Source organism: Salvia miltiorrhiza, unplaced genomic scaffold (assembly GCF_028751815.1).
Source record: "Salvia miltiorrhiza cultivar Shanhuang (shh) unplaced genomic scaffold, IMPLAD_Smil_shh fragScaff_scaffold_21, whole genome shotgun sequence".
Taxonomy (NCBI): Eukaryota; Viridiplantae; Streptophyta; class Magnoliopsida; order Lamiales; family Lamiaceae; genus Salvia; species Salvia miltiorrhiza.
In genome coordinates, this window is record NW_026651446.1 from 100720 (window position 1) to 114002 (window position 13283).

Genomic DNA, 13283 nt, shown 5'->3' on the forward strand with positions numbered 1-13283 from the left:
AAGTACCTAATTTCCGCCCCTCCGACTTAACGGACGGTTAACACAGTTAACAATTTTAATTTTTTAAATTTTTTTATTTTATTGGTGGTGGGACCCACACCATCTTCTTCACCAAGCTCGCCGGAAACCTAATCCACCCCTTCCCCGAAACTCCGGCGTCGCAGCCGTTACTAAAATTTCAAAATCCGAGCGCTCCAATTTTCCCTCCGTCCCGCCACTTTAAATTTTGAAGAATCCTTGCTATAAATCTCCACTGAGAATCCATCATTCTTCATCCACTAAATCAAATCTCAAATCCTTCCAAAGCAGTCGCGCAACTTCCCTCTCTCAGAAACCCTAGAAATGGCACGCACAAAGCAGACAGCCAGCAAGTTCACCTGTGGCAAGGCGCCCCGCAAGCAGCTGGCCACCAAGGCCGCCAGGAAATCGGCTCCGGCCACCGGTGGAGTGAAGAAGCCTCACCATTTTCGTCCCGGCATCGTCGCTCTCCGTGAGATTCGCAAGTACCAGAAGTCCACGGAGCTGCTGATCCGCAAACTTCCGTTTCAGAGGCTTGTTCGGGAGATTGCGCAGGACTTTAAGACCGATCTAAGGTTCCGGAGCTCCGTTGTCGCGGCGCTGCAGGAGGCGGCGAAGGCGTACCTTGTTGGACTCTTTAAGGATACGAATCTGTGCGCTATTCACGCTAAGAGGGTTACAATTATGCCCAAGGATATCCAGTTGGCTAGGAGGATTAGGGGTGAGAGGGCATAATTCTAATTTGAGGATTTTGTTGCTGTGATGGTGCTAGAGTGATGATTAGGCTAGTTAGTTTAGTTTGATGTTATTGTTGTTGAATCTATGGTTAGTTAGTTTAGTTTGATGTTATTGTTGTTGTGAGAGGGCATAATTCTAAACAAAGCTACTATATATGCATCTCTACTCAGTACTAACATATCAATACCATATCCACCCATGACCTCTACCACCATCTCTGCTACCCTCGTCGCTCTCATCCCCCATAGCATCATCACCGTCATCCTCTCGAGCATCACCCAAACGAGGTGTACGAGGCACGCCGTCTCACTGTCAGAGTCGGCACGGCGGAATGGGTCGAAGGCGGCTCTCTCTCGAATCGGATCCCCTCAGGGAACATCTGTCTCGAAGGCTAGACCCATGCTATGAAGGTCTAAGGGCTGTGAGGTGAGAGTCCCAACAATCGGGACTGCTCCAGTATCGACCTCTGTGTCTCTAGCCATCTCGCGGGGTCGTGAAGGCCCTGGCGCGAATGGATCAACATCAGTCACAACAATCTCACCCTCCCCAACAGTAGGGAGAGGAGGAACAGGGAGGGTATCACGGATGGGGCTCATCAAATGCTCAGTAGTATCGATGGCCTCAGTAGTGTCGATGGTCATCGAAGTAACAAAGGATAAATATCCGAAAGTCGGGGAGTACATCCCGGGAGAATACATGGGGTAATGGGGGTCCAAGACATCAATAGAAGGAAACTCCTCTTCGGGCAGAGCGCCCTGAGGAAGTGAAGAAAGAGGGTCAGAAATCGGCTGGGAGCTAAAGAGGTCTAGTCCCAATGCCACAAAAGGATCCTCAGTCTCAGGAAGACCCTGAGGCTGACTCTCTGCCTCACCCTCTCGGGTGTCACTCTCTGTCAGATAATAGTATGGCGGGTTTGCATTAACCATGAAACGGCTCATCAAAATGGCTACGTACTCTGGAAATCGCACCTCGAAACCTCCTGTCGCCAACGGGTCATAGAAGTCAGGGGCTATGAAATGACACCAAGCCTGCCAGTGGGATGGCATCCTATGTGGCAGGATCTGCATGGCCTGCTGAGCAGTGACGCCGTGCTCTACGGCATCAATCCACCTGTGGTGGAAGCGAGCCAAGAACTCTCCTATAGTCTCGTGGTGCTCCAAACTACAGTCATAGAAGGCCTGCACTATGGCGAATCCGTCTGCCATGCTATAAACAAAAATAACAACTCGTGTTACTCAAACTAAGTCAAGAATGACTTACTCGTTTATTACTCAATAACATACTCGTTTGTCGGTGTTCCTCTAGGATTCTCGTAATGCATTGGTATCAACATTGATTCCAACAAAAATTCCACCATCTCACTTATCCAATGAACCAAAACAAGATATCAATAAAATTGCATTATGCACTAATCATGCTTCTTTCTCAACTTATAAATATTGCTTTCTTGTCAACTTAATCAATTGCATGTAAATAACTCATGCTCATAAGTAACTTCAAACTTTAACTTTTGCTTACCTCATCAAGCTGGCGGAGATGGGGTGTTGGCTCTTGTCAGTGACATAACTCTTTTAGTCTAAGACTCTAGCTTAGACTCAATCAAAAAGAGACTCTATAAGAGATTATACTCAGAGCAGACGAGCTGCTCTGATACCACTCTGTCGCAGCCCGATATAGCCAGTGATAGCATATACCAAGTATCGTACGACTAATAAAAGAAATAGTGAAAGAAATAGAAATACATCTTGTTTTAGCGGAAGCAATTTCAAACTTTACTCATTTTAAAGAAGGATTTCAAGACTAAAATATTTTCTTACTTGGGTAAAACATAAATAAGCAATTGTAGACTTAGCAAGGGTTTGAACAGTATTTTCCCTTATGGGATATTACAGGCATAAGCAAATTAAATAAAGAGTTTCATCAGAGTTATGCAGCGAGATACGTTACTATATGTGTGAAGACATATAGCAGGGAGTTCAAATTCTTATAGAGTCAAAGCTTATAAAGATAAGTGTGAGACATAGGGAAGACACAACCAACTGACAATTCCAACAGCCTTCACCCATCCTCGCGCCTAGCTAGACCTGCACATTTAGAAATACATGCAGGGCTGAGTACCAAAAAGCACTCAGTGGACTCATGCCGGAAATAATTGAAATGTTGCTCTTAGAGCTATATGTCAATCTTGCCCTTTTCAATGCATCAACAGGATTTAGTGAGATTAAAAATACCTGTTCATGTTTTTCTGTCATAAACTCATTTGCATCATCATAATAATATCATTAGTCTGCAGACATTATATTCAGGGTATGTGCCAACTATGAGAACTCATATAACATATATATACTAGGTGAAGAGAAGGAGGCCTCCTTCAAACCACCGTGACCGGCCGACTAGAGACGGCTCACGTTCACCTCTGCGCACAAAACCTTTACTGTCATATAAATCAGTTAAAGGTCGATATCTTGCATCATGATCATAGTCATGTCTTTCATAGAGGCAACATACCACATCTCATTCTCATCAATAATAAATATGGCAAGTTGACAATTTTCATAATACTCATAAATAATACTTCAACATGCTTCATTTTCATAAGATTTTGCATTTGCACTCATTATCATGGTAGCTAGCCATAATAGAGTTAGAATAAAGCCCACCTGTCTCAAGGGTCGATGACGTAACGCTCAGAGTCGTACTAACGCCGGCCGTCACTCGAACCTTTGGTGGCGCACGTGGTTTAGATTGCCATGTGACAAAATAAACTCTTGTCAGTGACATAACTCTCAATCCTAGGTAAATAGCATTCATATAAATCACATAGTCATTCATACTTCAAATTAATCAATTTTCCACATAATACATTTTCACAATTTATCACAAAAGTCAAATGACTTGAAAATCATTCTCAAATATTCATGTAAGCTACGGAATATATATAAAATTTTCTAGTAGTATTTTCATGACATAACATGGTGTATTGCTCCACCAAAACTTAAAAATCCTTAATACAAAATCAAAGTAGAATTTTCGGACACCTACAGCTTACCACTCTGCTCTGCCTCAACTTTAAAGAATAAACTGTTTTAACTCAGAAATCTCCTGGATTCGTGACTTACACCTTTGAAAACCTCTTTGAGTCTAGTTTTGTTTAAAAAAAAGTAGAGTGAAAAAATCCACTTGGTTTAAGAGATATGGGTGTTTTCCCACAGTCTACCAGATTCGGCAGTTTTGCACGACTGAAAGCTAGGATTTTTAAGAATTAGTAAACGTTGGCCAAATGGTTTGAAATTTGACGTGCATCTGTATAACACATGTATATGTCTACCATAAAAATTTGAGAGGCTGAATGTTTTGGAAAGTTACTGAAAAGTGTGACTCTAAAGACTGTCCTTCCAAATTTCCGGTGGAATTTCGCAGTAGAAGTTTTATATTTTAAAAAGGTAGTAAAAGAAGTCCAAATGACTTGAAATTTTATCAGAATTTTCAAGACACGTATATCTACACACCATAAACATTTGAAGATTTTTAGACGAGGGAAACCTCATCAACTCATCAGTCCAGAACGTAAGAAAATTTTCCAAAATGGTTGAAATTATAACCTTTACACATATCATCTTAGATCTACAATTTCACCACCATTCTCATGCTTTTTCACACTAAGAACTCATCATTCTTCAATTATCATAACATATAACCCTTTTAAGGGTTTTCAAGAAATATATCTTCCCTTCTCATGCATCTAACATGTAGAGGTGTATAAGCATATGAAAAGTAGTGAAAGTTTGAAGGAGTTCATAGTACTCTCTTTCACAAAATTTTCGAAAATCACATAAGTAGAGAAGGAACTATCATGCTTCAATATGCTTCAATATACATGCTTATTCATCATGAAAATATATACATAACATAAGAGGAGGATTTGAAGGTTACTACCAACAAGATCAAAGGAGGTGGAGTAGAGGATGGTGCTTAGGATTCTCGAAGCTTGAACTTGAAGATTGGAGTCTCTTGATGGCCTTAGTGTGAATGTAGAACACTTTTGGCTTCCTTAACTCTTTCTATAAATGGTGAAACAAAAGAAGAAGTGTGGTGGAGTGAGGAGGGGAGGGGCTGCCGAAAATAAAGAAGAAGAAGAAGGGGGAGTTTGTCTTGAAGTGAGGTGATGTGAGGGTGTGATCTTTCCCCATTAATGCATATCTTGTAGGTAGTATAGGGAGTTAATGTGTGAGTATGTCATGAACTTAAGTGTGCAGGAGAGTGAGAAGAGAGAGAGAGATCGAGCAAGGGGGGGGAGGGGGGGAGGGAGAGAAGGGTGTGCATGTGCATGTGTGAGCTTGAAATGGGGAGTGTGTTGGCTAGATAGGTTAGGCTTTTTAGAGGCTTCTTAATGTGTGCATGTGGGTTTCATTTAAGGGGGAGAAAGAGAAGGAATGTGGGAGAGGGGAGGGAAGCCGGTGGAAGTAAGAGAGGGAGAGAGAGTGAGAGAGAGCGAGAGAGATCGATAGGGAGAGAGTGAGAGAGATCGAAATATATATATATATATATACTTGAATAATTATATCACTTATTTTGTGTGTAGGAATATTTTATCTCAATTATGATATTACTAATATCATAATAACAATGCATCAATAAATCATATGTGAATATTCTACTAAGTAAAATATTTATATCACATAGATATTTCAATAAAAATATAGGGCGAAGATAGGTTTCTCTATAATAGAATTTATAAGACTCGAGAAAATAATATCGCCTCTTATTAAACTCTCAAAATTTCTTATCTCATTTATTCGCCCACGTGCATAATTACTCTAGCTACTAATTAATAACTTAATTTAAGTTCGAGCTAGGGCACAAATAGCTTCTCAAAATACGGGGTGTCACAATCATATTCAAGAAGGGACTCCTGATGGGGAGTTGTACATTGTACTTGAAATGATATCTAAGCAGCGACCACAATTTAACCTTGAGTATTAAATTCTTGAAATTGGCATACTCACTAGGACCATACCGCTTCCAATTTAACCTCTTGGTTATCTTATTTAAAATCCATCCTCTAAAGTACTTATGAAAATCATACGAGTAAGCCACGATAGGGTGGACGTTTACCGCATAACTCTCACTACTTAAATGGATTTAAATATTTTTAATAGAAATCTCAACTTAACAAACTTGTGAAATCAAATATGAGGTAAGCCACGATAGGGTGAACGTTTACCATATTCTCAACCACTTTGTCTTGAGACCGCATGTGGAGGTTTAAAAATAATTTTTAAAAACATAAAAATTATTAAAACAGCTTAGTCTTTTTTATTCAAAAGGTTTGTTCATGCTCAAGCACATAGTCCTAAACATGCTCTTCTAGAACGCAACATGTAAAACATGCTCAAGAAAACGATAAACCTACTATCATGCTTGTCTAAGCGCAGTTAATAAAAATATATTAACAAGCAAAGACAAAGAAAAGCAGGTAAAGAGCATAAGGGATAAACACCACGACATGCAAAGAACAGAATTAAAAACAATAAAGTTCTTCGTGACCCATTCGTGGAACCCCATAATTCTAATCTATTACAAATAACAGAAAAGAAAAGCCCAAAAAAAAACTAAACACTTGGCCCGAACAGCTCCATCAGGCCCGTATTTGGAAATTAGGGTTTGGGCCCCCTAGGGTTTGAGGAAACAGCCACCTAGGGTTTGGAAACCCTAGGCACCGCCGCCCCCTTTCTTTACAGCCGCTGCACAGCGCCGTCGCCGCAGATCCCGGCGTGCGCCGCAGCAGCAGCCCGGCACGGGCAGCTCAGCGGCAGCAGCCTCGGCGCGTCGGCAGCAGCATCCTCGGCGTCCAGCAGCAGGTCCCGGCGTAGGCAGCAACAGCGGCAGCGCGTCGCCCGCTGGGCGCGCAGCGCGCAGGCGCGGCCCCGGGCGCGCACAGCCCCCGCCGCCCACCTAACCTTGCTCGCCTGACCCGCAGCCACCAGCAGCGTGAGCAGCAGCAGCCTCGCATCGGCGCCTGACCAGGCGTGCGGCGCACAGCGCGCAAGCGCTCGTGCGCGCGCTGCCCTCGGCGCCGATAGCCTTGCTCGCTCCGCACCCGGCACGCCTCAGGTACTCCAACTCCAAACTCTGTTCATCCGTTGTTGATTCGTCGTCGTCCTCATCTCGTTCCACAGTTTTACGGATTACAAAGGAAAAGCAAATACAAATTGAAATCCTAATCTAACCACGGATTTTCTCGCGGTGAAAAACGATTACAACGTCAAAACGACGTATTCCACGAATCAACAGACCACGAAGAACAACAACAATAAATTCAACGCACATTATTAATCGTACATAAATTAATAATAGAGCCAAGAAATTAATCCTGAGCTCTGATACCAATTGAAGGAATATTAAACTAAATTAATGCTCCGTTTGCCCGATGATCGTTTCTTGGATTATTATTAATTTATCATACAATGATTAATCCTAACATGCTCCTATGAATTAACAGCTGCACATTGGTGTTAGGAATACTTACTTGAAAAGTGTATGCAGAGACTGTCGATGATCGAATCGAATGACTCCAGTTCTGATATTCTGAACTGTATCCCGCTCAGATTTCACCGTTGGATGGACAACGAACTGTGAAAGTCTCAAGGCAGAAAGCTCCCACACATTTTTCTGCGCCTCTCTGCTCTCTCAAAAACCTAAATGATTAGTGTGTATATTTCCTGAGAGCAGACAGCTGTATTTAAATAATTAAATACGTGTAAGGGGCACAGAATAGGTGTAAGGGGCGACTTCTGCTCCTTCTAGGGCTAGGAGACTTTTGGGCCAGTCCAGAGACCAAATACAAGGAATAAAGATGGGCCTCAAATAAATTAATTATCCATGGTCAGCCCAGACCATAATTAATTTATAAATATTAGTTCATTCCACTAGAGAACCAATATTGACTTACCCCTTTATTGCCGGTGATGAGTCGGGGCTTGTATTTAGACTTATTAAATCCCCGTATTTAAAATATCCGACATCCATTAATTAATTAGAGCTCTGACAGCTTAAATTAATTAATCTCTTTGTAATCCTTAAGCAGTATCACTCAAACCTTATTATTGCGCCTGAACTTAATCAACCAGCAGGGGATGTCATTATCCTATATCGGATATGGGTACTAATACAGATAATCAAATATCATATATTAACCGCTATCACCCAAGATACGGAGTACTCAAGTTACTATATAACTCTCACTCATAGTAAATCAAAGTGATATACGAATTAACATATATATATGAAATCTTATTAGTATTAAGATCTTATAAGTCACCGAGTATTTGATTCTTCACTTAAGTCAGATAGAAGAATACATCTCACTGTGGTCCTATCAATACGTTATGACGTACCAGTATAGACAAGTAGTCAAGACAAACTACTTCCATCCATACCGCAGCCTAAACCGATGACTCATCCTAAGGTCATCTCGGCTGTGATCATATTATATCTCTTAAGGTTATTCCAATTATATGGTCTTCTGTGATCTACAACACACCATATAATCTACTTATATAGAGATAGAGAACATACATATGCAATCATGAACACAAACAAATAGGAGATTAAAACAGTGAACATAGGAATCATTGTATACAAGCATAAAAGGTTCTTGCTTTCAGTATACAAATCCAACAGTGAGTACATAATACTCAGTGGGCAAACGCCGAAAAACAAGAAAGGCGCTCTTAGCGCTATAGGTTTGAAACTTGCCACATCTCAGCAATACACAGGAATAAATTTAGCGTAAATGAACCTGTGTAAGCAGTTTTAATAAACATCATAAAGAAATGAACGAATGACAGCTGTCAAAGATCTTAACATGCATGCACCACATCTACAACTCATCATCATCAAAGGTACTGAGAAGTAGGCCTCCTTCTCAAGTACCGTGACCGGCCGACCCGAAGACGGCTCACAATCACCTCTGTGTACACAACCCCGCTTGTAGCAGGATCCGAATTCGTCTCATCTCATCAGTAGAGGGTAACATACAAGCTCAACATCAAAAATTGGCAAGTCAAACAGTTCTCAAACATCATTTATCTCATAACATTTGATAAACTCATAACATCATCAAATCATTTTAGAAAGCTCGAATGATATATGTATACTCAAAATATTGTCCACCTGGAGTCCTTCGCTAATCTTGGAAAGAAATCAGACGACTTACTTCTTCGTCTCGCTCGGGCCTTCAAATATCATCATCATCGTCATCGAAGGTTCATGTGATAAAACAAACCTTAGTCAGAAACTCATTTACTAAAACCAATCTCATCTCAAACTATAACTTCTCACTCAACGTCTATTTACCCAATAAAACTCAATCCCTAAGTATATTTAACTTCTAAGGATTCACACGCCCTAATCTCGACTTAACTCTCAACTCGGATCAAACTCATAGCAATCAACCACATAAACAAGCATAAACACTTGAGCATATGAAATTCACACATAGACAAGTCAAAAACAACCTTCACACTGCACTGACTCGATTTCAAAATCTCACTAGACTCGGTACAGAACTCCACTGGAGTCGTAACCTATACCAAAAGAAACCTCTTTGAGTCTAGTTTCATTTAAAAAAACGTAGGATCAAAAACTCCAAGTATTTTAGGAGATATGACTGTTTTACTACAGTCTACCATATTCGGCAGTTTTTGGCAATCGAAAGCTTTGATTTTTGAAAAATAGTAAACGTTGTCAAAAATGTCTGAAATTTAGTGGGTACATAGCTAAGACACACATGTCTTAACAATAAAAATTTGGTTTAAAAAACGTTAGGGAAATATACTGGAAAAGGTGACTCGATTGGCTACTCACCGAACATTTCGGCAGAACGTAGCAGTTTTGGTTTTACATTTTATAAAAATAGTAAAAGAAGTCCAAATGACTTTTTACCGGCATGCTCAAAACTCTCAAATATACTTACCATAAAATTTTCATGGTGTTTAGGTAACAAAAACCCCTCGAAAACAGTAGGTCAGTGCATCACGAAAATGACTCCGAACTCAATCACACAAGCAAACATTCTCAACTCAACATTCTTTCAAAGCAAAATCATCAAAGCTCATTTTAAACACTTATAGAACTAAAAAACATTCAAGTACAATATAATACTCATCATACTCAATCTCAACTCTTCTCTTACATCTTAAACTCAAATCTCAAGGAAAACGTTTCAACGAACGCATCATTTCAATTCTCTTCTCATTTTCATGCTCAAAATTACTCAAATACTCAAACATGATCTCATACATCATGTAACTCATTATGCACACATAGATTCCCTTTTTATCATGCAACTAAACCCTAACAAAAACTCACGTATCAACGTAAATTCTTAATAAAGCATGACAAACGTTCATATAATGGTCATAAAGCAATTAGACCTCATTATATCATTCATCAACTTCTCAAAATATGAAAACTCAAAAACTCATATAAACTAAACTAAGTCAAAATTTTACTTAGCCAACAAAAGACCTAATCAAACACAATTAGACACTAATATCATGCTCAATTACATATATCCTAAAATTTGGAAAACAAAGGAGGGGGTGATTTCTTGCTTCAATCTTCCAAAAATACTCACATTAATGATCTTCAAGGATCTTCTTGGATTCAAGTAGATAGGAGGTGTTTAGGTAAGATTTTGAAGGAGATTTATGTGTTTGGCATAATTTTGTGAAGCTTCGAAGGTTTGATTAATGGTTGACAATGGTGGAAATGTGAGAGATGAGGGAGAGAGGTGGTGGTCGAAAATGGTGTGTAGGAGAAGTGAGAGAAAAATTTGCAAGATATGAAATGGATTTGGAGATCTTAGGGAATATTAGCAAATCTTAGCAAATATTTGGCATTAAATGCCTTGTTCTCTCTCTCTCTCTCTCTCTAATCTCTACACTCTCAATTAATCCACTTGGCAAGTGGGTAATTAGGCACATGCTCAAAGGAATAAAATAATAATGTGAGAAGGGTGATTGAATAATAACCATAATAATTATGGAAATGTTACTCATTAATAAAATATCATAGCATAATTATTCATGTGACCAAGTAAAATAATTATAGCACTAATATTAGTGCACTCGCTCAATTATAATATTCCTCTTCATAGGAAAAATAATTTAAAAATATTATGCTAGCAAAAATTTTCATAAACCGGCATCATTCGATTTCTCGGTAAAAATAAACCGCACTTGCTTTGGAAACTTAATCAAAATTCCAAGTGCTAAAGTCCTCAAATAAAAATCATAATAACTTGCTCATAAAGACACACGTAACAAAAATCACATAGTCAATCAGTCACGTAAATTCACATAATATCACGTCAAAGCAGTCGGCAAACACAGACAAACTAAACGTCTCTCTGACCGACTCTTTTCATCAAGGGTTCTCACTATTTCTTTCTCAACTCTATGTCAAACTCATTATTCCTATTTTCTTAATAGGACAGTCAATCTCTGATAACTCGGTATCCGGTAATTCTATTCTCGGTAGTCGGAAATAAAATAAAATCTCAACTCAATTCAATCAGCATCTCTAACTCAACTCAATTATCAAATCTCATCACTCTAACTCTATCATTGGTTTGTCCACTCGTATTTCTATTTAAAAGACAATCTGTCTTATCTGGTCATAAAAAAATAATAATCTCACATCTCGACATCCCAGTACTCTCAATAGTGTTAAGACACTATCTCACAACATAAGGAAAAGTACGGGGTGTTACATCCTACCCCCCTTAAAAAAAAATTCGTCCCGAAATTTGAGTTATTCACCTTCGGGAAAAAGCTCAGGATACTTCTCTTTCATCTTCTCTTCAAGTTCCCATGTTGATTCTTCTTGACCGTGATGTCTCCATTGGATTTTCACCAAAGGAATCGACTTGTTCCTCAATTGTTGGATCTTCCGGTCCAGAATAGCATCAGGTCTCTCTTCGTAGCTCAAATATGGTTCCAGGGACACTTCTTCTTGGTGGATGACGTGTTTTGGATCACACACCTACTTTCTCAGTTGAGAAACATGGAAAACGTCATGGACGTTCGCGAAGCTCGGAGGCAACGCTAGTTTATAGGCTACAGGGCCTACCTTCTCTAATATATCATAAGGTCCTATATATCTTGGTTTAAGTTTTCCTTTCACTCCAAAACGGTGAACTCCTCTAGATGGGGAAACTTTTAGAAAAACTTTGTCTCCCACTTCAAAATGAATCTCCGTCCTTCTGGTGTCTGCATAAGATTTCTGACGATCTTGTGCCTCTTTTATTCTCTGTCGAATCTGTCTCACAATCGCGTCAGGTCCAAGTACCTTTCTTTCTCCAACTTCATCCCAATACAGCGGAGATCTACACTTCATTCCATACAAGGCTTCGTATGGAGCCATGTTGATAGTCGACTGAAAACTGTTATTATAAGCAAATTCAATCAGGGGCAAAACTTGCTCCCACTGATTTCCTCTATCAAGCACAACAGTTCGGATCATGTCTTCCAAAACCTGAATAATCCTCTCGGACTGTCCATCTGTTTGCGGATGAAACACTGTACTAAAATTCAATTTAGTACCCAACTCTTTCTGCATGCTCATCCAAAATCGTGAAGTAAACTTCGAGTCCCGATCAGATGTGATCGTCATCAGTACTCCATGCAATCGCACTATCTCTCGGATCTAAATCTGAGCTAACTTGTCAGATCCATAAGTAATTTGAATCGGTATAAAATGTGCACTCTTCATCAATCGATCGATGATTACCCAAATAGCGGTATTTTCTCTTTTTGACTTTGGCAATCCTGTCACAAAGTCCATGGCTATATCACTCCATTTCCACTCTGGAATTTCCAATGGCTGTAACTTGCCATAGGGTCGTTGGTGTAACGCTTTCACTTCCTGACATGCTAAACATCTTTCAACGAAAGACGCTATCTCACGTTTCATTCCTTCCCACCAAAACTTCGTTTTCACGTCTTGGTACATCTTTGTACTTCCTGGGTGTGCAGTATAAGGGGTGTCATGAGCTTCACTCATGATTTCATTCTTCAGTTCTTCTTTATCAGGCACACACAGTCTCCCTTTAAACAAAATGGCATTATCTGCCGCTTCTTGATAATTCTCTACTTTTTCGGTTCGAATCTTCATTCGCAACCTTTCCATCTTCTCATCCTCTCTCTGAGCTATGACTACTCTCGATCGTAAGTCAAGTGTAATGCTCAGTGCAGAAATTACTATTTCTATCGTTTGTGGTGGTATTACTACCTCCAAATTCATCTTCTCGAACTCCTTGATCAGGTTTTCTTCTCGAGTAAGGAGAAATCCCAACTCTCCTTGATTCTTTCTGCTTAACGCGTCAGCTACTACGTTAGCCTTTCCGAGATGATAATTTATCCCGCAATCGTAATCCTTCACCAACTCTAGCCATCTTCTTTGTCGCATGTTCAGATCTTTTTGCTCAAAGAAATATTTGAGACTTTTATGATCGGTGTATA

General features: G+C 39.7%; 1 protein-coding gene across 1 annotated transcript; it reads left to right on the forward strand.

The window, feature by feature from the left end:
* Positions 1-290: 290 nt before the first annotated feature.
* On the forward strand, positions 291-822 carry LOC131002815 (histone H3.2-like). The gene has a single exon (XM_057929282.1). The coding sequence runs from the start codon at positions 343-345 to the stop codon at positions 751-753; it is 411 nt and encodes a 136-aa protein (XP_057785265.1). The 5' UTR covers positions 291-342; the 3' UTR covers positions 754-822.
* Positions 823-13283: the final 12461 nt, after the last annotated feature.

Bases quoted from the DNA above. Each gene is read 5' to 3' on its own strand.
- LOC131002815 (XM_057929282.1), top strand. From the start codon at position 343: ATGGCACGCACAAAGCAGACAGCCAGCAAGTTCACCTGTGGCAAGGCG.